This window comes from Rhamphochromis sp. 'chilingali', assembly GCF_963969265.1.
Source record: "Rhamphochromis sp. 'chilingali' genome assembly, chromosome: 16".
Classification (NCBI taxonomy): domain Eukaryota; kingdom Metazoa; phylum Chordata; class Actinopteri; order Cichliformes; family Cichlidae; genus Rhamphochromis; species Rhamphochromis sp. 'chilingali'.
The window spans coordinates 13732154-13758106 of NC_137943.1; the positions used below are offsets into that span (position 1 = coordinate 13732154).

The window sequence follows — 25953 nt, forward strand, 5'->3', positions numbered from 1 at the left end:
GGGAAAGAATGACAGAGAGAGAGAAAGAGAAGCCAAAGACAAGGAAAAGATTCACAGAGAACACAGGACGATAACGGTGAATGTCAAAGGTGCTAAATGGTAGAAAAGAAAAAAAAACAAGCACAGAAAAGGAACAAGAAGGAAGGAGAGAATTGAAGACATCCATTAAATGGCTCGCTCACTTGTGCTACAATGACAATTACAAAATGCCCTCCTGAAGCTCTCCCCCCGAACCTCACCTCTTCATCTCTTTGTGTGACAGCAAACGTGAGCGGATGATTTAAATGCATTAGCAGAGTGTGTTTTCCCTATGGAAGACCTCCAGACCTCCAGACTGTTTCAGGCCAGGAACCTTTTGTGTGGAGCTGATGCAGAGCGCTGAGAGGACCCTTTAAAAGCCTGGCTGTTGTTCTCTCAGGAACACATTAAAGTGCAATGTACTGAGTTGATGTACTTTTTTTTTGTTGTGTGTCCTCTCATGTCTTTTGTGAATCCGCTTGCTAAAATGAGGCTGATTACGGATGCAGCTGCATTAGCTGGCTAAGTGAATTCTGACAAGGTAAGGTGATAGTATGAAAATAGAAGCATGTTCATGCAAACGCAGCACAGGCACAAAGTTATTTAAAACAAAAGAAAGACGGTTTCCAGGGAGTGAATTTTTGGCATTATTATGTTTGGCTGATATGTTTGGCTGACACTGGTGGGACAGCGAATTCTCCTGCTGTATGAGGAAATTTCATTGCTATGCAAATCCTTCCCATGATCCTACAAAAAATGTTTTTCCTAATACCGAGTAGGTGGCGCAGACATCCCTGCGGGAGGGAAGATCCAATTCACCACAAAGGAATTAAAATCTATTGAAAATGTTTATTTATTTGTTTATTTTTGTTCCCAGAATAACTATTACATATGAACTGAATACAGAAACCTGGCTTTCCTTCCCATGTTGAACGCAGTGGACACCTGTTTTCCCTGCAGCTCTGGTGACCCTAACCTATTAGACATGGGCCGTATATATATTCCTGACATGTGACCTCAGACTGTCAATAAGACTCCATCATTACCTTTGCACGCAACTGCAGCACACACACATACGTGCGCACACAAAAGCTAGACTGTTTAGATTTTAGAGTTTAAGCCAGCTTGTTAAATGCTCCTTTATTACTCTATTTATTCTCTCTGGAGTGAGAAGAGTCAAGAATCTGGCCGACGAGGTCATGGAGATCACTGAGGTCAAGCACCCTGCTGTGTCAGACTGACTTTAAATAGTTTTTAGTACTGTGACAAAGACCTGCGTAGTGTAAACATCTGCCAGCTAGCTCACCTGTCAAATAACTACAGTGTGTACGTTTACAAGACAGGCATGTAGCTCAACAGTCTGCGTTTCATGATTGAGATGCAGCTCGAGTTCTGCCACAATCTGCGCACATTACCAGTCTGCAAACTGCAGAGTACAGCTTGTTCTTATTCACTTGTCTCTAAGGCCCAACTGCCAAGTTTTCTGGGCGTCTTGGCTGCTGCTTCTCCCAAACAACTGAAATTGCATTATGCGCACCGATTTCAAGTCTGCAGTGATGAATATCTACGATTCCATTTTCTTTTCGGCGAGGAAGTGAGCCCGTAGGGACAGGTGACAGCATGAGCTTAATACAGCTTGCTCACTCAAACGCATGCATGCACAGTATGTACACACAAACTCACACATGCTGCACACACCATCTGGGGAGTTTTACAACTCAATAATCTGCTTCCTAAGGCATACCTTTTCCTCCCCTCCTGCAACACAACACACATCAATAAGCAGTTTCTCACACACACTCATACTGCTCGCCTCTACTTGAGAAGGGAAAATGAGACGTTCAGCTCTGTCAGACACACACACTCACACACACACACACACAAAAGAGGAGATGCCTTAAAGCAACTTCTACTCTTTCCTCTACAAAAGCTGTTTTCACTGTACTGGGAGGGATGACACACACACACACGCAGTTAAAAAAAAACCACATTCACACAGAGTGTGTCCCTAACCTAAATACATAGAGTCATTGTCATTCCATCCTCTGTGTCACTGCAAAATTCACTACAGTGTATCTGCACGCAGAGGCAGCCACATAGATATGTACACACTTTTATACACAACACCACTTCCAAAAAAGTGGGGACACTGTGAAAAATGTGAATCAAAACAATAAAATAAACTGTAAATCTTTTAAAACTACTCACAGTACAACCTTTGAAAGTGAGATACTTCAGTGTTTTGGGAAAAACATGAGCTTATTTTGAATTTGATGGCAGCAGCGTGTCTCAAAAAAGTTGGTACTGAAAGTAGCAGCAAAATGGTGCAGCGAGAGTGCAGACAGGGACTAGAAAGAGAGCATATTTCTACCAAACTGGCTTTTCTTTATCGACTCTCTTTTAAATTTAGAATTCTCATTGTTTACAAGGTTTTGAATAATCAGGCCCCATCTTATCTTAAAGACCTCATAGTACCGTATCACCCCCATCAGAGCACTTCACTCATAGACTGCAGGCTTACTTGTTATTCCTAGAGTATTTAAAAGTAGAACGGGAGGCAGAGCCTTCAGCTTTCAGGCTCCTCTTCTGTGGAACAGCTCCCAGTTTGGATTCGGGAGACAGACACATCTCTCTGCATTTAATCATTAGTTATTATTAATCTCTGTCTGTCTTCCACAGTGTGTCTTTGTCCTGTCTTCCTCCACTCACAGCCAATGGCAGAGGTGCCCCTCCATGAGGCTGGTTCAGCTGGAAGTGTCTTTCTGCTAAAAGGGAGTTTTTTTTTCATTCCCTCTGTCGCCAAAGCGCTTGCACATAGAGGTCATCTGAGTGTCGGGGTGTTCTTTGTATTATTGTATGGTCTTGTACTTTACAATATAAAGCACCCTAAGGAAACTTTGTCGTGATTTGCTGCTATATAAATAAAAATTACTTGAATTGAACTGAATTGAATTAATCACCAAAACATGTCAGCACCTCACTTTTTCCTCATTTGTCCTGTCTCTGTCTGTCTCTCCCACACAAATGCACAAACACTTGCACGCTTACATTCTGTCCCCTACATGCCTGAGGACCCCAGCCCCACTCACGTTGGCACATGTCCTTGTTCTCTTCGAAGCCTGGTTTGCACACACACCTCCCGATGGGAACCAGCCATCCGCCGTCTGCACTGCAGTACATCTTGGGAGGCTCAAACTCCTCAGAGGCGTTCACACACACACCGTGCACCTCAACCAGTGCCGTTTCTCCACCCGTTATTGTGTCAGGAAACTGGGCCAAATTTAGCACAGTGAGTGGACATTTCTTGTAGAAGACCCTCACGGAGACCAGAGCAATGCAGGCGCCCAGGTCCTGGAAGGCCAAGTAGAAACCCTTTTTACTCAAGTTGTTGATGGTCCGCACTTCCGTGTTTAGCTTCATGACACGGTCGCCAACGTCCACCTGTGAACAAAAGATATATTTTACATGTGAGTTTGGTGAATGGGATAATGCAATCTTTAGCAAACTGAAAGCAATTGAAAGTGTTCTTATGCTCTCTCTGTGCGAGTATCCATACCTGTGTAAAGCTCTCATCTGCAGCAATAGTGTCAATTTTGATGTACTGACTTTCCTTGATAAACCACAGGTTTGCATTGTTGGACTCATAGTAGTACATGTTGAATGTCTGCAAAAACAAACAGCATCCATCAGAACGACGCACAGTTAACCGAGACAGATAAAAAGTATGAGCGGGTCCATCCAATGTGAAATTTTAACAAGCCATCCACTGTTCTGCAGCTCTTCAGCAGCTTGTCTCCGTATCTCAGTGCATCTGTCTGGATTGAAAGTCAGCAACGCTGTCTGCAGCTTCATGAGAGCGCAGCTCTAAACTGTCACATTAAGCCCATTATTTATTCTGGAGATGTAGTAAGACTGAAAGGCATATAAGGGACAGACGAATTGAAATGTATACAGAACAGAGCAGTGTTATAAGAGAATGGAGGGCGGGAAAAAGATTAATAAAAAGAACGAAAAAAGCCTGTAGAATAAACTTTGATTTATTCTCCAGCTATTGCTTCGTGTTATTTTTCTGTGTTTCCCTGTTTGTGTTTAGTATTCTGACTGGAAACGGATGAAAAATAAGTTATTTTGTATTTTTTAACTACATTACAGTAACTAGATTACACACACCTCCTTTTGACAGACCTGTTGATAATACACATGTTAACAACCTTCATATAAGAACAGGAAACACACAGAATGGTGAGGCGATGGTCTTAAATATGCCTTAAATGTGCTTCCATTCATACAATTCACAGCACAGCAATAAATAAACTGCATTTAATGTGTCTAATTTGTAAATGATCTACTTAGTGGTCTAATTAAGATGTATCTACTAAGTCACACATTTGAGGAGTTAAAGAAGATGCTGCAAAAGCTGCCGAGCACAGTGGATAGTCAGAGAATATTCTGCGGGAGTGCAAACAACTGCAAACAAAAAACCACTCAACTTGAAATATAACTTACCCGTGTGCTATTGATCTAAAAAAAAAAAAAAAAAACCACTAAGGAAATGTATTCTTTTTTCTTCTTACGTCACACCAAAAATATTTCAAAGAGCAGACAGCTACACAGCAGAAGCCACGGAGCCTATCAACACTCAATGTTTTGCTCAGGACGAGTGGGCAAACGAGCGGAATAAATGCAACAGGAGGCCTTAAACACAAACACACACACCAGCTGCATCGGCATTTGTTATCTAACCGAAAAGCCCACATGCTGATCATGTGTTTATGAAGCTTGCTTGTGCATTATGCTTGTGTGATGCAAACCTCTTTGCAGGTACCAGGGACCCCGGGTAGACTGTTACAGTCTCTTAGGGTGAATTTGATCTCAATGTGGACGCGCTGCGCTTCTTCCCGGCTGATGTGGCGCGTTCTCAGCCAGTTGTTTTGGTTGGCTTCCATGACGTTACACACCTGGTAGGTCCTCATCGGGGTATTCCTCTCATCCATGACACTGATCTCCTCCCACTGAGAATAAGAAACAGGAGGTAAATAGAGATGATTTATAATGATGTTTTCATTTGCTAGTTTAGCTTTTTCAAGCATATTTGGGACATTGCATATTAAAATAATTCCATTATTTAGCTTGGGGGCAAAGAAAGAATTAGGGTAAAAGGAGAAAGATTGCATGAAGCTGCAAAGAAGAGGGAGGGAAGAAAAAAGGAAGAGAGAGTGAAAGGGGGAGTAAGTGGATGAGTGATGAGGGGATGGAGGAAGGAAAAGAGAAGTGATGAGGGCTGCTGAGAAGTATTTGTGTTAAAGGGGAAATCTCTTTAACTAAAACATAAATTTCAAATCAAAGAGCAAGGGAACGTGAAACTGAGTCAGGGTGACGCTCAGCGGCACTGGGCCCAGGCTGACAACAGCACCACTCCCTTTCATCGTTAGCGCATGGACAAAGAGGATCTCAGTTTTAAATACTGGTTACAGGGAAACTGGGTCTAAGTTCAATGAACTGTGGTTTAGTGCAAAGCAACACTGCTCTGCAAGTTCTGTTTTCATGTATGGGTGACTATGAGTGATGATGTGTGTCAAGATCACTGAAGGACTGTCTTTGTCTATGCTGCACGTGTTCGCAAAGTGGGTATGTTTTTCCTGAAGTGAACGGGCGATTTAACGCTTAAGAGGTAGACGTGTGTGTGAGACGTGCAGAGAGAGAGAGAGAGAAAGACAGAGAAGGAGAGAAAGAAGGAGTAGGTAGGACAGAGCTACTTTGTCTCCCATCATCCACTACCATCTGTTTCCACTTCTGACTACGGCTGTAATTGAGAACACTTCTCGCATGAGCAGGAAAACATTTCTATCTACTCACACATAGACAAGCACCCACATGCGTATACCACTCTCAGACAGACACACAAAGAAAAAGAACATTTTTATTCCTTAAAGAAAAGGAAGATATCTGATCCATTCAAGAGGACGCTAACTCAATTTTCTTTGACACACACACACACACACACACACACACACACACACACACACACACACACACACACACACACACACACACACAGGATAGGCTCTAGTTTGTGGCTAGGACTGAAGAGACCACCATCTTTGTTCTGAGCTCCTGTCATCATCTTAAGGCTGAAGCCTTTAAGCTCCAGAGTGACGAGCACAGAGTTACTTACATGTTCTAGTTACCCACCGTACTACAGTATACACATATACGCTAACCTGTGCAAAATCAAACAACAGTGGACCCAGACCACGACCCACCAAGGTAAACACCAATTATCTCTGACATGTCCCAAAAGTCCAGAGAAATAAAGAAGAGACGGGCAAGGAAAGAGCCGAGTAAGCAGCAAAAATGCAGAGAGAAACTTTCAGACAAGCGAAGTCCAAGCTGAGGTTGAATTCTTGAGGTTAATCTGATGTGACAGCCCAACAACCCGGCAAAAGCCTGACGCATTTCACCTCGAAGTCCTGAGCACTAAAACAGAGCCACATAAAAACACACATTCTCACACACATTTGCGCTCACTCGCCAGCTCTCCTGTGCGCTCAGATGCTTTTAATCTCCACAGCCTCTTCTACTGTGTATGAATTGGAGCTTGAACAAAACCAGCTCTCTCTTGATCCTGACCTTAACAGTACTTCAACAGACAGAGAAATTCGAAGAAGAAGAAGAAAACAAGAGAATAAGAAGAAAAAGAAGAAGCAGAGGATTATTTAAGATGCTACAGTCAGCTGACACAAATGTCCCTGACAGGCAGTTAAGAGTTGGAGATTATACACAGCATAAAGGACGTATTACAGCTCGACGATTTTACAAACGCAGCGGCTGAGACTCGCTGTGATCAGCTGCACTCGATTCAACTGAAAGAACAAAAACGTAAGACCGAGGGAGGAAAAAAAATGAAGAAACACAGTGAGAGAAAGAGAGAGAGAGAGGAATGAATGTTGGTAAATAACAGGCACGACTGGCAGCTAAATAGATCCATCTGTGCAGAGCGGAGACCAGTCGGACATCACAGGACGGTCACACATACCCACCCACACAAATACACAAAGCTGAGTCCCCGGGGAGGGGTGATTAAAGCATTTATGGGAATAGTCATTGAGGGATAAAAAGGGCTTTATAATGTCTTTGTTTATTTCTTTGTAGGCAGAGATTGGAGTGGCTGGATTGCTGCCACTTCCTGTTGAGCAACTTATTTCCCTGCTCGCAAAGTCTGCTCGTTGTCACTTCTGCCGGGTGTGAGACGCAGGTGTGCTTAGGAAGTTGAGAACAACCGGGCTTTGCTAATTTGCTAATGATACAGATACGTCACACAACTGAGAGAAAGTCTCCTAAAAATACAACTGAGGAAACGTTGGGATAGGCTCAAGGGCTTCAGCTTTCTTGTTTAAGACGCAAGTGCACAAACACAAACACACATGCACACACAACTTATAACTATTGCCAGGGCTTTGTTGGCTCAAATTGAAACCCTCCTCCCTGAACTCTTAATCACCTCGGCCAATCAGCGCAGAGCCAGCTTGATTGCTTTGAAGTGAAGCAGAGACGTCGGCTCAGCGTTTAGATTCAAGCATTCACCGGCTTAACATAACATCCCTCCTTCTGCAATCATCTGATGGGTACACCTATGAGGACATAATTGGCCGCCAAACTCTGGAACAAGCTCTGGCTTAGCGAGGGGGAGAAAAAAAAAAGAAAGACAAATGACAGGGTAGGGGATAAAAAGTTGAGAATTTATGTCAGGGGACCAGTGAGGGCTGGGGAGCCTCTGGGGAAGCCGAGAGGCAGTTGGGCCTCCCATTTTCAAACATCATTAAGACATATCTGTTTTGTGTCCCTCACTGCTTTGTGGTGACATAAATGGGTCGCTCCACTCAGTCTCAGCCACATCCGGCCCTGCACGGCTCGGATTAAGCGTGACCCGTGAGGGTCAAGTGTGATTTTGGACTAATTCAGGTAGACATTGGCCTGATATTGGTGGGAATTGCCTCTCACTGAGAATAATCCTCAGGTTTAAAGCTTAAAGGTCAACTAGATAATCCCCCTGATATAAAACACAAGGCATTCTCACCACCCTAACACATTTTCTCTCCTCTCTGAGTCTCTTATCGCTCTATTACTTCTCTTCTACACAAGTTAGTAAATCTTTACGACATTCATTTTTAGACATATGCAGAATCATCATAAACAAACAGCACTTTTGCCAGCACGATTGGCAGCCCTTGTTGGTCTCTATACTGTTTTTTTTTTATGTTGAATGCCACCAGCTGAAAATTAAATAGATAGTTTGCAGTTTTACAAATAGAGATACAGTCCATGACTTGAATTGTGCAGAAATTGCAAGCAGTAAGCTCTTGTGGCAAGAAATTTTTAGCTTTATTGGATCTTGTAAGAATAAACTTCTATATGTCAGGTTGGGTGTCAGGCGCCACCTCTCTGGGGACATCTCAGGCCCTCCAAGGTTTGGAGGCCTATCTCCCCCTACCACCACTTCCCCTGCCAGTGGCGGACCCCCTCAGACATCGGTGCGTTGGTGGTTCTTTGTGTCCGGGGATGGGCGTCCAGGTACACACCGGCTCACTCCTTGGCGGCCGCTTATCGGGGCCTGGAGCCTGGGGCTCGCTCGGGCCACTTCGGAGGTGGGGTGCCCCCGGCCTCTCGGCCTGGGGCTCGGTCACTCAGGCACGGCTGGCTGCCGGCGGAGCTCACGGGCGCGTCACTGCAACTCCCCCTGGCTTCTGCTCCGCGGCTGCTGAGTGAGCCCTCATCTGGGACTCTCCTCAGCTCTTTCCGGGACAGTGGCGCAGCTGCCCCTCTGTTGGTCTTCCTTGGTCTCTTGTGTTCTGGGGGCCTCTGGATGTCTGGAGTTTTGATCTCCTCCACACCTGCTTCACGCCCTGGAGGACGGGGCTGTGGCCCCCCCACACCCTCTAGCAGATTATTACATGAAGGAACCTTTTAAAAAACAAAAAGCAAGCGCGTCCATGCTCACAGGTGTACACACGGGTGATCACACCCACAAACTACACCCTTTTTGGCTCCTACCTCAAAGCACACTGTGTTCTGTTGATCTTATGTGCTGCACAATAATGTTTAACATTTAGTATTTACTGTCATATTCCCATATATCATTGTGATGTTGTTTATTCTATTACTCTTGTTCTCTTCTGCTTGCTTTCTTTTTTCTTTCTCAGCAGGTGATCCAGGTGACTGATATATGCATTTTTTTTTCTCTGCCCGTTCTGTTGGTTTTTGTCTTTTGCCCTTCTCCCCCGTCCCTCTTCTCAGCTGTTTCTCTTTCCCTCTTTCTTTCTCCCCTTCTTTCCCCCAGTCAAGTCTGTCCCGTATTCAGTAAGTGAAAATAAAATAAACAATAAAAGGTGAATCAAATGGACCATTACGGCAAGGCTGGGATGGTCAGTTTGGTAAAGTAAATCCGTTGGGCATCTTTCTTTGCCTTTAGACAACAATTCTGATGGCAAAAGAGCCAAACGGGACAGGCCACAAAAAAAAAAAAAAAAAAAAAAAAAAAAAAAAAAAAAAAGAATAAACTTCCAGTAGAAGGCCAAACTGTGCCAGGAGCTACTGTGAAGACTTAAACAGTGCTGGCGTATTGGTTTCCCTGAGGATAGGTGGCAAGGTAAATGCATTTTTTACTCCAAGGACCATCACAATGAAATAGAAAAGTAAAGATTCAGCAACTGTAAAACTTTGGACTAAAAGGTTTAAAGTAGTAATTTTGCCCATGGCCTGCCTTAAAAGTTTTTCTCAACCAAACAAATTAAGAAAAAACAGAAAACCGATTAAAAGAAGTAACAAAAAACAAAATCATAAAGAGCTGATATGAGTTATGCTTCAAGCTCATTTGCTTAGTGCTTAAGCGGATAAGTACAAAGTGGGATGAAAAGTAATGTGAGGCAGAGGCTTCAAATAAAATTACTTTTATCAATTATAAAAGTTTGCCACAACTAAACTGTTGAATTTCGGGTGATTTATAGTGGTTACGCTTTGCAAGTCTCAAGTTTTTTAATTTTTGAGGAGTCCTTCAGTTGCACTCCCTTTTATTTGCTCTGTACCTGATTACCCTCAAACGTCAATAAAGAATCGATTTTTATTTTTGTGGCAACATCATAGCTCACTGTAGAAACTTGTATATTTTCTTAAATTACCAGATGAAAAAGAGCGATCCAGGTGGGAGATAACGTCGGCTCTGTGTATCAAACGACAGCATGAGATGGGCAATGAAAGCAAAAGATTTTACAAACTAATTTCCGTGATCTGATTAAAGAAGCAGATAAAAAGTAAAGACTCTAAACACTTTTATTTTTGCAAAGTCTCGGGTGGATAAAAGGAGGCTATATTTATAGTATTTATTTCACAGAGGTATTGTGTGGAGACCAGCGTCTCCCCATCTGACAGTCCATGAAAAAAAGATATTCAGGATGGGGTACGCTTCACTTTCCAGCCAACACATTTCTTTGAGGGTAAACTAACAACACGTGTTCACCCCAACCTGAACTACATATTCAATAAAAGTAACTTAAATTAGATTGACCTGCTTAGTTTAGCCACAGATGGAACACATTCTGCTCTTTCTGCAGGGACCGCAGAAAAAATAAAAACATTCACAAACATCTACAATATGACCGCACAATAAGAGCATTTCAATTAAGCGAACTCGATACCCTTGATTGCCTGAGAAAACAACTTTGCCTGGCTCTGCACACATCAGCTGCCTCTCCACTTCACACAACCATGAAACCGCGTGTGGCATCCTGCAATTTAACACACTGATGCTGAATAGTGGAGAGGGAAGACGAGCGAGAGAGAAGTGTGACTCAAGAGGAAATAGAATTAATTCAGTGCCATTCAACAGCCCCTGCACTACAGTGACATACAGAATCCGCTCTATTGAATGCACTTCTTCATTCTTCCTCTATATGCTCTTCCTCTTCTCACTGCTCTGATTCATGATAGCTGCACTCCAAACTCCCGTGGTCCCCCATGACCAAGAAAGTCTAGTTATGCAACACACCCACCCTGCAAGCACATGTACACAATGCAGAAACACTAGGATGCATATGCCATCTCCTCTTATGTAGGAATATTTACTCCCCCCATCGTGTCCCTTCACTCCATCCCAAAAATTGCAGCCTGTAATAAATGCAGGCTCCAGCACCACAGCAATTTCAGCGTAGCAGAAATAATTTGTAAATTCCCACTGAAAACTCCCGATTTAGCAAGGACTGCTTATGAACCCAGTGCTCTCTAAAACACACACTCCAGTCCTCCTGATAGCTTTGAGTCCTTACCTCTTCCCCTGAAATAATGCAAGCCAACATAACATCTTATTTTGTGCCAGATCATATATATCTATGTGTGTGTGTGTTGCACACTGCAGGTACTCACCCCCTCATTAGGATAAGCCTCCCAGCCCAGGTCGGCCAAAGCTGACATTGAGTCCAGCAAAGTAACTGTGACAACACAAGGAAGATAAAAAAAAAAAAAAAGAGAAAATGTTAACAGACACATACAGGACATTTTTGTGGCATTTGTTGATCCCTGCCTCCTTAAAGAACGACTGATGTTTTCCAGACATGGTGCGGCATGTTTCTCTCTTGAATGTATAACATAACATTATGTCGCATTGTAAGTTTTCCACAAAGACACTTTCAAAATGTGTTCCACAAGGGCATCTTTTGTTGTGTTGGAGTACACCAGCAATGGAATCAGAAGCACTGGTGAACCTATAATTTTAACTCCAAGATTACTGTGGTTGCGCTGCAGCTGTTCCAGTTCAAGGGGACACAAAGTCATTCAATGAAGCCGTAAGAAAGACTGTATTTACAGTTGAAATTGGCTTCAGACAATATAGTGAGTAGTCAGACGAAAATGCTGGTTACATGTTATATATATTTTTTAAGGCTCACTTCAGTTCAGTCGGTGGCTAGAAGGAGATTATTGTGCTGTTAAGTGCAGGAATAGTACAATAATAATCTGTTTGCCTTTTGATGCATTATTTTAAGTACATTTGTTGTTGATTGAAGACGTGTGCATGTCTGGTTTACTCTGAATTCAACGTGCTGTTTCCAGTGTGTGGTCTCTGCATAACAAGAGGAAGTAGAGGGGGGATGCAGGAAGGTGAGAGTGAAAAGTGAGAAGACGCTGTGGCAGGCTGACCTATGGGAGGCACAATGAAAACCTGTTTAGATTGCACAGCACGGTTCTGCACCTGTGTGTGTTTATCACTTGTTAGTAGAGCCTGAGCGATATAGGACTTTTAAGGCTCATACTGATATTTAATTATTTCAAAGTCTGATACATTTTTATCATATCTTTGTTTCTTCTAGACACGTTCCTGCAGATTTCCCTGACATTTGTAATGTGCAGTTGTTTAGGAGTTCCTGTTAAGAAAATATGGCACAACATTTCATGGATTGCTCTTTTATGCGGTGCCAAACTCTTCCAGACTTGCAGAGAAGTTGCAGCATGCCCTCTTGCAGGCAAAGTATGCAACATCAATGCTCATAACATGGTTGAAGGGTGTCTCTTCTTTATGTTTTTAATTTTCATTTATCAGCTGTTATAAATGCTGATACTGGCTGATACCAATGTATCGCCAAATTGCTAATACCACAGATATATGGTCGTGGTACTTGTTAGTGCATTTATAGATGAGCGGCACTGTTCATTCTTGGCTCACTCAGGTCCTAATCAAGCCTTCAACACTGCTGACCATCAATATTTAATCAGTATCCATCTGCAGAGACTTCTGCTTTGCTCTTTCTTCTCTCTCTCTCATATTGTGTGTGCTTCACAGGTTATCCTTCCTTTGTGAAAAGGTTTGAATGTATGCTTTCAATCCACAGATCCAAGATCAGCTGTGTGAGTCGCTGATGTGACACAATTTAAACAAGAAGCATCCCTCTTAAGCAGCGCACTTTCATATTCACTCCAATTTTTATAAGGTAGGGGCAGTGACCTGGAAAAACTACTGTAAAGTTTTCTCTCTTGAATGCAAATGAGGCTAATCGCTCAATTGAAAAGGGCTGAACGTGTCTGTTTACAAGGCCTCTGTGTATCCATACTGCTAGTAGGTATAACAAAGGGACTGTAAAATTGGTCCAGCCTCCTCTTTTCCTTCCCTTCTCTTCTTCTTGTGCTCATGCTGCTCATCAGCTCTAACTGAAACCCAGCCATTCCCCTCAGCTCAGCACACTGTGTGACAGCAGGGAGGCGTGTCATGCTGTAATAATGCGTGTATATATATGTGCACTGTGCTCGTGTCATAGCACACATATCTGCGTGTGTCTGCTTGCACTTGCACAAAGCGGTATGCGAGTGAGAAAACAGCCACAAAGAAAGTAGCGCGCATGGTATAATGAAGCAGAGAGAGGCGCTGCACAGTGGAGCCGGGGTGAGAGAGAGATAGATTAAATGAGAGGGATGAGACAGAAACAGTGGTGGAGAGGTGCTGCGCAGCGAAAGGTCAGACGGAGCCTCCAGCCCATGGTGTATTTAGAGGAACTAAAGACCATTTAGACTGCTTTGCTCAGTTCATGGGCTTTGGAGTGGCACAGAGAAATGGGACATAATAGTATAATAATATATGATTTCAGAATCCAACAAAGAGGCACACATCCACGCACACACACACACACACGTTATTTTCCCCCACACTCTCATATCTCTGCGCGAAGATAAAAGCTTCCTATCAACAAGGAATTTAGCAAAATTGCCTGTTTCAAATACAAGCAATTATGAATTATGTGATATTCTCTGTGATTCACTTCTTTTAGTACCGTTTTATGTATTTCACAGAGAGTATAACTGAGTACCTTTGACAGTTATAAAGGGTCAATTCACCCAAATTACAAAAAAGACCATTCATCTCCACAACACAGTGCAGATGATTGGAAGATTAAAACTTTAAATTAACTCAGCTGAAATTCTGAATCACCGTGTCTGTCTATAAATAAGTTACTTTGTCTGGATAAAATACAGGTCACTTTGTATTAATTTTCTTTCTCAACTGCTTTCGACCAAAGGAACTGTCTGAATAAAAAACGTTGATAATATTTTGTGGAATATATACCTGAAATTTGTGGAATTTGACAGCCAAACTGTCCTGTAAAAGCTCCCTAGTCTAAAACTTGATTCTGCCACAGATAAGTTAAAGTTCATGTCATTATCCAAATTTTGAGTTTTTTTCTTAAAAGTTAGCATTATTAAGTCAAACTTTTGAGATATGTAGTTTGAAATTGTGAGATAATGACCCTTGAATAATAGTTTTAAAGGTTGAAGCAAACTTCCATAACCTGGTGACCTTGAAAAAGGCAGCAGGTTTAAGACACTTTTATTATTCTAGTGTATGGAATTAGCCTAGCCTAGCAAACAGCTAAATGCTAAAACTTACCAGTTAACATCTTAGGGGCCAGATTTATATAGCATATAAGCACAATATCCAAACAGTGCTCATAGTGTTGGTTCGTTTTACAGGCAACTTAAAACGAACAAGTTGCACTATTTTCTAAACACAGCCAGAATCTGTTTATTTCAAGCACAAAAAATGATATGCATTTTTGGTATTAGCAGTTAGCATTAAATTGCAGGTAGCAAACATCATTAAATCCAACTTCTTGAAATGTTCTGTCTTTGTAAATATCCGAAGTAACTAATCCTTTTTTATGTCCAATTTAGATTTTGTCTCAAACATGTGAATTTTTTTTAAATTTTGTTTGTTTTTTGTACTTGCTGCTTTTTTCTCATTATAGCAAAATATGTCTTATTGTTGTCTAGTCAGCTAAAGCATTACTAGGTCAATACATAGACCTACTTTAAAGCCATTTTGCAGCCCACTGGGAAAACACAACCACATAAACCTACAGATCAACACTTTTTCTTTTCTCCCAACACCTGTCAATACCTCTTATCACTTGTAATCATTGACTGGACACATCAATAATGTATTAGGTATAGTTTCCTGGCTGCTGACACAGCCAGCATGTACAGACTATACTGTATGCATGGCTGTGTATCTGTACGTGACATGTGTCAAAGACAAAGATGCAGAGAAATTATGTAAATACATTCCAGTCTTCCCCAAACAAACACAAGGCCACACCTCAGTCTATCTAAACACTTTCATCATGTCTCATTTTATCTCTTCTTCCCCTTCTCAGGGGAAATTGCCTGAATTGTGTGTGAGTGTGAAATCTAAGCCTGGTCAAGACCTGCCTTGGCCCAGAATAAAAACTCAAAGCTCATCACTCAGTCACTCAGACCAGGTTCATATTTGATCTAATGACTGGTCTCTCTCACACACACACACAAACATACACACACAAACATGCACAGGCAATCTTCAGGCTGTGAGCATCTAAACATGACAGCTGAACATCTTCCAAGTGTGGAGAGACCATGTGAAAGCAAAGAGACATCTACTAAGAAGGTTTTTCCCAACCTTTCTGGCTAACAATACGCCTTCCGGGGGACCCAACAATTTCGCTCACGGACACCCAAACATTACTTTAATTGCCTGAGGCCTTTGTCAGAGGACACAAGTGCACAGATCCGTAGTTGTGCACATGTGACCCGATTACTGTGAGAGTTGTTTTGTTACAGAGAAACAAGCTGTCGTATTGATTTTCAACACCAGACTGTGAGGTTTACATTCTGAGAGTGAAAGATGAGGAGGAGGTGGGGGTGGAGGGTGTGAATTTGTGAATTAGAAATTCCTGTACAAAAGCAGTAAAACACTGAAACTGCAACTACTTATAGAACAATGCGGAGAATGTGCAAAACTTTTTTTTTCTGTTTCTTTGTCTCTTCATCGCCTTCTGTGTCTGTCTATTTTTCCTTCACACTCCCGCTTCCTCCCTCTGTGGTGTCTGTCTCTCTCTGTCTTCCTCTCTCTTTCTTATCCGCTGTCTTTTTAGGTCTCTTGACCGCTCGCTCACTGGATGGTATCCACCGCTTCAGCTGGGCTGCAAGAAGCTGTGATCCACCTGCCAAGAATCAAACAGCACTGCCAACAGCCAGACTGGTGCACAAAGAGACCAGGATGCTTACACACACACACACACACACACACACACCTTAAGACTGTGCCAGTGCCACAAAGAGAGGGACTGCAAAATAAGACCACCACACAGACTCAATCTACAGGACAATATGTGACTACATAAAGAGTTTATAAGATCCTTTTCAACTCAGAACACATCATATTAAACTGAAACGAGTAGGCTTAGTGGATCCTGAAGAGTCCTGCTGACACTACATTAAATATGCTGATATCTCACTGTCTTCTCCTTCTATAAATATAAAACCCCGGCTTTTATGCTTCTGTTTTGTGTTACAATAAAAATGTTAATCACAACTTGCAAATTCAAACATACCTGATAAATTCAATTGCAAATTCAGAAAAAATCTAAAGGGAGATAAATGAGATGCTGCGAAGCTTAAGCAAGCAGCGGCTGCACTTGAATGAAGTTTTTAGAATTTTGCATAAAATCAGCCAGTTCCAATATGATCATCACAGGCTTAAAAAACAAGCAATCAAACAAACAGTATGGTCCTAGCACCAACAGTAAACTGACTAATTCCATCTTTTATATATAGTCTGCCTTAGCTATTTCCCACATGACTGAATGATAGTGTTTTTGCAGGTAGAAAACTTCCATAATCAGTAGTCGTGTAGCTATATTATAAAGGGGTAATAACTGTTACCTTAGCGCAACAAAAATTGTGGAAACAGGGAAACAGCTAGCCAAGAATGTAGGACCATTCCTTTGAGTTCAACAAAATGTCAATAGGCTTTAAGAATGCAGGACAAATTTCTCAACACATAAAACAGCTAAAAAAAAAAAGAGCATGCACACAAAACACACACCTTTATCCACGCTCCACTCCACTGAGGGTGCAGTTCAACGAGTAAGAGCGTTGTCAGGGCAACAAATGAGCTGATGGAGAGCAGGATGAAGGAGTGGGAAGACTTGAGCCCTGAACTTTAGGAATACACTGGCGTCACACCAAGACTGCTACCCTTGCTGTCTTTTCATCAGCCCTCTCTCCAGTCATTCACCAACCACTAGGGGTTCTCAATCAGCCCTGTGCTTTTCTCTCTCCATCTGCTCTCTCATCCTTGCGCTCATGCCATTTTATTAAAACTGAGCGATACAGTATATCCTTTGTATCCTTATCTCCAGTGACTTCCCGGCATTTTGTTATACACAACATCCCTTTCCCCTGTTTTTATGTTTCCATTGAATACCACACGGAGGCAACGGTGAATAGAGTCAAGTATTTAGGTTTATTTGTACTGAGCACCCTGGATGCAGAGCATGTTAAGATAAAAGTTGGAGCTGTGAGGGCAGCACTCTGTTGTGGTGGATGCCGTTCGAAATATCTCTATTATATAATCAGCAATGACAAGACATTAAGTCACTCGACGTTCACTATAAATTTTTAATGGATTACCTCATAGCTTCGATGGTCTGTTTTAACCTTATGAGCTAAAAGCAGTTTTCCTTTTATAACTCAGACACATGAACATCATTATGTCACATATGGAAAAGTTTTTACTACATTTCAGGCAATATTATGTGCCCTTTATGGATGTGGCGTTTAATTATTTCTTTTATGAAAGAATCCTAAGAAGAAGAATGTTATATTTTCTTTATAACTGTCTGCAAACCGAATGGATCTATGAATAATTCAGCTGATTTGATTTAAATTCTAATCCCGATCCTTCATTAAGTCAGTTCTGTTTCTTGCTGCTTTCCCACTATGCATCTGTTCAAATAACTTATGTTGGTTTACTACACTTCAACGGGCGCAAAATTAAGTCAGCTTTAATCAAAGCCATGTCGTCAAAAGCATTCATTCGCTCTGTCTTTATCGTGAAGCTGCAACAATTTCTCTATTAAAGTGATTCAGCAAAATCAAACACAGAGGCTTGTTGCATTCAAATCAAGCCATCTGCACAAAAACAAACCTGACAAAGGACAGAAAACCTACATCATTTGTAGGGAGAACTTTTCATAATACAGAATCACCTTTTGCCAAGTAAAAATGTATTCATTTAAATGTAATTTTATTTATATAGCTTCAATTCACAACAACAGTTGCCTCAAGGTGCTTTATATTGCAAAGTAAAGACTCTACAATATTAGACAGAAAATCCAACAATCACATGACCCTCCGATCAGCAAGCACTTGGCGACAGTAAGAAGGAAAAACTCTCTTTTAACAGGAAGAAACGTCCAGCAGAACCAGGCTCAGGAAGGGACAAACATCTGCCACGACCTGCTGGGAGTGATGGGAGGGAGAAAAGAGAAGAGAGACGGGATAAAAAGCAAACTATGGGAGGAAGAGCCAAATTTTACAAACTGTTAATTATAAATATAGTAGTAGTGTATAAATACACAAGGAATGAAAAGAAAAGAGTGAAGAAGAAACACTTAGTGCATCATGGGAAGCCCCTCGCAGCCTAAGCCTATTGCAACATAACCAAAGGAGGCTTCAGGGTCACCCGATCCAGCACTAACTATACGCTTTATGAAAAGGAAAGTTGTAAGCCTAATCTTAAAAGTAGCGAAGGTGTCTGTCTCCTGAATCTAAACTAGGAGCTGGTTCCACACGACGGGCCTGAAACCTGAAGGCTCTGCCTCCTGTTCTACTTTTGAAAAATTCTGGGAAACATAAGTGAGTCAGCAGGTTGAGATGACAGCCATGAGATACATTTTATGAGGAGGTCAGGAATAAGGTCAAACAATGTTTTAGAAAACCCAATTCAATGCAATGACTTTTGTGAAGTTTTTTTTAATTTATTTTTAAAAAGGGGAGATTTGAATGGGAAAAAAAGCTCCAGCAACCTAAAAGGCATATCATGCAAAATCCCCCCAAAATATTAAAATATTCAAGTATGTGATAAACTTCGGCTTGTTCAGCTTGCACTTTTGGAATTACATTGTAGCAGAGGGCAGATTAGCCTACTCTGCTATTTCACAAACTGGAAACAGTAGCAGGACAGAAACAATGATATTCTGACAGACTATGACAGGAGCACTGCCCTAGTTTGTCGCTTGAAGAGGCTCTGGAGTGCGAGTGTGAGGGCACGGCTTCGTCTGTGCAAGCTCGTCGAATGCTTACGGGGTTGAAGTGTGACACCCAGTCAGATCCAAACACTTGTTTTCTTTAATAAGCTTCTTCCACCAGTATGCCAACAACTCATCAAGGGCAAGGAACGGCAAACACACAGACACACACACACACACAGTGATGTGCACACACAAACAAACGTAAACCAGAGACCCTGAAAATTCAGAAATAACCTGCAGTAGAAACAACCACACATGCTGTATGCCTCCACATGTGTCTCACACACACTGACACTGTGGCACGGATTTAAAAATGCTTTTTTTCTTCTGTTTTGTTGTTGATAAAATACAACATCTGCAAACACTTCCATGCTTATTTCTCTCCTTTTTTTGCTTTTCTGCTTCTTGTTGATCTTTTTTTTTTGTGCCCTGTTAGTTCTTAAAGACATTCCTGTTGATCAGACAAGAGGACAAACACACACATTCACACACACAGAGACAGGCAGCTGTCACACAGTGGTTGGTCACAGGAGGGCAAATTGGCCCGGAATCTCTGGGGTGATCCTCAGCAGTCGAGACAGAGGAAATCACATGTCAGATTAAAGCGTGCTCACCCAGGTTTTCTACTGATGTTGCACCCGGCCAACTATCAGCACATGCACACACATCACTGTTTGTCTTTACCACACGCACAGTAGATGCCTAGCAGATTGCGTATCTGTTACAGCAAAAATCAGATGGAGCTAAAAAACGACTGAAGTTAAAATGCTTCAGCAAATGCTGTTTGACGTTTAAAACAGGGAAAGACACTGTAACTACATTTGATCCATTTCAAATTCAAGGGTAGCTGTCAGTATTTTCTGGAAGCATTCCAGGTGTTTTGCTCTCAGCCGCTCCTCTGCACAAAAAAGAAAAAAAAAGGAGAAAAGTCTGAAGCACTGGCCAGTAAAGATGTTGCATCAACGACTGAACCAAATGCTAAGATGTTTGCTTGCAAAGCTGGTTAACGTAGGCTTTCACAGCCGCAGCAACAACCACAAAAAAGACCGAATATGAGAGAGAGAAAGGAGTGAGGAGACACGGAAAAAACCTAATTCAATTTAGCCAAAAATAAATAAATAAGCAAAAACTAACATATCTGGGACGAAGGACGCCAGGGGTGTGCTGTGTGTGTGAGTGAGGAAGGACAGTTAGAGGGAAAAGAAGGAGAGCTTGAGGGTGGTGGGTAGATGGTAGTCAAGGCCCAGTGATCAGTAATTTGACCAGCAGTTAAGGGCTTGTTCATATCAGAGAGGGGGAAGGGGTCAGCAGATGTGGTGGTGGCAGAAAATGGGGGAGGGGCCACATAGCCAAACTTCACTGCAGCCATCACACATCGCAAGCCAAGGAAGGTTTCCTTTGACATTAATGAACTCGACATCCGAAGGGAATCATTCAAGCCTAAAAACTGTTCATGTTCAAGCCTCAGCTGGTTGAGACTTGCACATATTCATCCCCGTGGTGGGAACTGAGATAAAAATAATCTCCTGTCTCACAACACTTCTGAATATAAAATACAAAAACAGCCCATATCGTTTCCAAAAGTGAAAGTAAACATATGGATACACAGGAAATATGCATATGGCATTCATAATTTAGATCCTTATCTTGTCTTTTTTTTAAGAGCTGCTTGAAAGATCTATATCTTGTTTCTCATACATGAATAAACCCGAGTGCTAAAAGAAGGTATGGCTGTTTTGGGGGGAGTGATAATGTTCTGAATTGTAACATGAATGGAAACTTAATATATACTTAAAATTATTTTTCTGTCTTTAAAGGAATAGATTGAAGAACATCTGCCACAGTCACATCTGTACAACACACATAAATCCCAGTAAATAAAAATGATGGTGGACTACATGTTGGCAGTGACCTAACTAAGAGACCGAGATCATCAGCGACACTACTGTACCATGCATAGCCATTTTTAGACTTTACACACACAGACAAAATAAACAAAATAAATACAGACAGACATAATGCATTAATTTGGGGGGTTTAGGGGGTCAGACCAGAGTGGAGTTAAGCTAAGCTGGCTAGCTTCTGGCTTGGGCTTCATGCCTGGCACAGAGACATGACACTGATTTCAGTCTTCTCGTCAGACTCTCATCAAAAAAGCAACTCCACGAAACTCCACGATAATATTTAAAAAAAACTACTAGGTTAAGTGTAATACAAACCCTCTTAGCCACCGATGACTAAGTATGACTAAGTATAACACAACACAAAGGCTCTTGTGGGTGCTGTTATGGATGCTCTGCTCAGTAGGGCTCAGAGATATGGTTGAGCTCTTCAGCTGTTTTTTTTTTTAACTACATTCCCCCGTCTGTCTTTCTTCTTGTTCTCCTTATGCATTTTGCTTTGTCTCACACTTTTTAAAAAATCCCAGTCTCTCAGCCTTTCTCTCACTCACGTACACACTTAAACACACACACTTAAACACACACAGCCTCACACACAATGAGTCCATGAGGTGAAGCGCGCACAGCAGAATCATTCTCTGTCACTGAGTTGTATTTATAACCCCATCTATCAGCCAGCCCCCGGAATATGTGCCACTATTCTCTGGACCGAGACCACCAAACTGCCCCCCAGCCATGCATTAAGATAGGATAAGTGTGGGAGAGTGTGTGCACGCGTGTGTGTGTGCACGAGTGCGCACACATCCATTCGCGCTCGCGTGTGAGCCTTTGTTAAGCAGTTGTAGGAGCTCCACCTGATTACAGAAAGCGTACGGGAGCTCCCACCTTACTGTTACACTGGAGGTCAGAGAAATAGAGAAGGAAGAGGAGAAGAAAACAAAAGATAAAAACAATCAGGGACAAAGAGATGGAGGCCACGAGGGAGGCTGATAGAAAGGAGAGAAGGGCAGATATAAAAGACCGGGATTAGAGCGAGCTCGGAGTGGAGGCAGAAAAGAAAAACAGGAGGGTGCTCGCACTTGCTGCTTTCCTCTGCTGCTCTCTGATGAGAAAGGAGATCTATATCCTCTTCTGTCCAAGGTCATGGCTGTTACATGGGAGCAGAACAATCTCATGGACTCTCGCGTGCACACACACACACATACGCGTGCGCGCGGCGGCACATCGTGAGGTATGGTTCTGCCGATAACTACAAGCAGCCATTATAGATTAAAGCAATTAAACCAGATGAGACCTTTGACCCAACATTATACCACAGTCAGGATCTTGTGTGAATCATAATGTGAATGTGTGTGTGTGTGGAAACAGAGGGCATGCTTTACATATGCTTGCCTCTGCACTAACTGCTCACCTCCGTGTTAACCTTAAGAAGCAATACAGCAATCTCTCGCAGCACCCTAAGGTCAATTCAATTTTTAAAAAAAGATTCAAGTGCGTTCCCATGAGCAATTACAGATTACAGTAAACCTCGAGACTAAAAAAAACCCCTCGGTTAATTCATCTGTACGTCCACTTGCACAGGGATTTACGCTTTAATATGAAATTAAATCAACATCCAGAGTTGGAATGGAAAGAAGCACGGGGTTCCTTATTTTCTAGGAGTGAGGAGGTAAATTTAGAGGCAGAGAGGAAAGACACAAAAATAGAAAGGTGTGATAGTCTGCTCCTTTCCCCAGCACGATTCGGCACAAGAAGGATGAGAGAGAGAAAAAAAATCGCAGGGAGAACTAGGTGCAAAGCAACAGAGAAAAGAAACAAGACATGTTGTACCTCTGCATAAGAGAGGATACAGACTGAGAGCAAAGAAGGGTGGGAGATGGTACGGCAACCAAGGGGGGAAACCTGTGAGCATCCACCCTGCTGTTACATCAGTATGCCCTCGGGGTCCAGACAGAGGGAATGGAGGGCTCCCTCTGCTGGTGCGCAATAACTCACAAAGTCCTTTTCCTCCGTTCACTGGTGATAACAAAGACCTTCAGACCAGTTTTCTCACTCTTTATCTCACAATTTATGAATGAACCCATTTCTGCAGAGTCTTATGGGCCCCATGGAGATGCAATTACAGCAACAATTTCAAGCGGTTCTTTCAATTTTACCAAAGCCCTCTGTTACGACAACCGAGTTTCTTGTAAATGCCAACCAATTTTGGAGCGGATCAATAGCTCTGGTGGTAAACTAAGCTTTGTGACAGCTTAACACTATTTTTCCTGCTAACGCTATCATGTCTATCAAAGGGATTGTGTTCTTAATTGAGCCCTGAGAGCTGTATCTCTCCTTTTATGACAGCCTCGCTTCTAGTACGAGACAGACTCAGAGGGAAGATTTCCTGGAATAACACGACTACCGAGAGGCGTGGGTGGAGAGTATGCACACTTATAGGCAAACACAGGGTACACACACACGCACGCACGCGCACACACATAGACACACACACTGGCACAAAGAAGCACAATCCCTTAGCTAAGCACGTGCGGTCACAGCAGGAAAACTGGCAGGCCAAAAGGTAAAAGCGAGCCACAGAGTAGCTGACAAAAGTGGCTTCGTTGGATTACTGTCCCACTGGTGAATGTATACACACACACAGACCAGACACCACACACACGGAGCAGTGGGCTTAAAGGTGCCAATTAGGCCAACAGTCTGAAACAGCAGGAACTGGCTGGAGGATGACTAACTTGTAGCACATTATTTAAAAAGTGCATTTAGAAGTAATGAAAACCCTCTGACCCGTCAGTCACCCCACATGAACATGATCCACATGTGCCTGCAAACATTCACAGCGGCTCACATGCTTCTGTGTTTATTTATCGAAATCAACAGGAGTTTCCTTTGGCTTCCAGATGGTTTCATCATTCGTGCTCTCTCCACTGAATATTTCAGCAGTGTGTTAGTGTCTCCTTCACATCCATTGTCTCCTGCAGTTAAAAAACCCTCCTGCTCCTCCACTCCATCTCTACTCTCCCTCTCGTCCGCTGCCTTTCTGTCCTTCAAAACCTTTGTTCTGCGTGAACTCCTCCGGGCTGTGACATACATTTAGCAGCAATGTATGTACACGCAGCTTATACTGTTAAGTCAGCCGGAGACAGGAGATCCCATTTAACCTCAGTGGGGCCTGTCATTGTATGAGTGTCCCAGAGCTCACTGTTTAATCTATGTAAGCCTGGAGTTGAGGTCTCTCCGTATCTGTGTATGTGTGTGATAGTGATTGAGAAAACACAGAGAAAAATAATATAAATGAAAGGCAACTCATAGTGACAGAAAAGCTTTGTTGAGCTTCAAAACAAGACTCAGTGGAGCTTTTGGGGGAACACTGAACAAAATGATTCACAGGATGACAAGTCACAGCTGTATCATCTCCAGCCAGACTGTCTGACAGCCAACAAGCAAAACAACACCACAGACTTCCAATTTAATCCAAATAACCTGCTTCATAAACTAATAATTGTTTTGTTTTTTGTTTTTCTGGCTATGACTTTAGCACATTGATCTGTTGTTTTCTCCATTTAGTGCAAGTTCAACTTCCCTTTAAACAAGTCAGCCCCCATGTTTCAACCCAGCAAGCAGTCAGGAGTAGTTAGTAAGTAAATACATTGGCTAATTTCAGGCTGAGCATCGATGTTAATACAATAACCGAGAGAGGCTCAGCAGCAGCGTGTGACAAATTTAATGTAATTGCAGCTCCTCATTTGCAGACTGAGGCAGTGGCAACAGTCCACGGCAGAGAAGAAAACATTTATCAGTCTGTAATAATAATGAAGATATCTATAATTAAGAGGAATTTTGACAGAGATGCCAATGCTGCTTTGGCATAATCATTATAAGTTAGTATTCTTTGACGCAGGGAAAAATAGTCCACTGATTAATAAAATGTCACAAAGTGACAAGTCGACCTCAGCATTCTCTGGATGATACACGACAGGTTTGCCTGCGCTTATATGTCATAAAAATTTCATGTCAGCATGCTCGGAAAAGAAAAAAACGTGACGAACACTATTTTTGTCTCTCTTACTCCCTCTCTCCGCTTTCCTTTATGCATGATTTATAAGCAGCACTTAACGGGAGTCTCCGCCGCTGCGCTCCGCTCCTTCGCCGGCGAGTGGAGAGCCGCGGGATGGGGCTCCCCATCCAACAACTCAGCGCACGACCAAGTCATCTAAACTCACTCGACTTTAAAGCTCCACGAAACACGTCGGGGGCAAAAACCCACCTTCATTCTCCGGGTAATTCCGTAAGGCTCGGCATGGCGGAAAAGCGTGGAAAAGAAGCAGAGAGGACAGGAGGGAAAGGGACGGATAGATCCACAGTACGCGTGGTGATGCCATTTTTCAGGCTGCGCTGCGCCCTCGCTGCATCCCTGTTCGCCGTGTCGAGTCGGTGAGCGCAGCCTCGCAATTGAGGCAGGGAGAGAGAGCAGAGGAGAGGACGGGAGAGCAGAGAGAGAGAGGAGGAGACGTTGGGAAGGAGGGTCCACAGTCAGCCAAGTTCTGTCAATCAGCCGCCTGGCTTTTTGGGTGATGTAAAAGGCCTGTGGAGACTCTGTATTACACTGCAAAAAATCAACATATGATAATGTGATTTGGCTTCATGTTGACTTTTATGAAAAAACATTACAAGCGGCCGAGTGACAGAGTAAAATTTCAAAGCTAACTGAGCGCAGTAGCCTTCATAGTTGCTCTTGAAGAATAATTATTGGCTGAAATGTCACAGCAAAACCAAACGTCATTCATTTCTGTAAATCCAACTTCGTAGATCTTGAACATTTCAAAGATTATGTATTTATAGCAAAGATACTTTTATCTAGCTCACTGTTTAGCTCATTTATATTAATAGCAATGCATAATTTGACATTTGTCACCGGTTATGTTGGT

At 42.4% G+C, this 25953-nt stretch overlaps 1 protein-coding gene across 4 annotated transcripts in view; it reads right to left on the minus strand.

The window, feature by feature from the left end:
* Positions 1–25499, minus strand: part of LOC308383896 (ephrin type-A receptor 3-like) — a 90712-nt gene extending 65213 nt beyond the window's left edge. For 3 of the 4 annotated variants that reach the window (XM_080862102.1, XM_080862101.1, XM_080862100.1), the window contains exons 1-5: positions 25293–25499; positions 11434–11498; positions 4830–5030; positions 3575–3682; positions 3108–3459 (exon numbers count right to left, since the gene is read on the minus strand). In XM_080862102.1, coding sequence (XP_080718228.1) covers positions 3108–3459; positions 3575–3682; positions 4830–5030; positions 11434–11498; positions 25293–25407 — 841 coding nt within the window. In that variant the 5' untranslated portion in view covers positions 25408–25499. The remainder of the gene's footprint in view (positions 1–3107; positions 3460–3574; positions 3683–4829; positions 5031–11433; positions 11499–25292) is intronic. The other variant, XM_080862103.1, reaches the window with a different exon arrangement.
* Between the last annotated feature and the right edge of the window lie 454 nt (positions 25500–25953).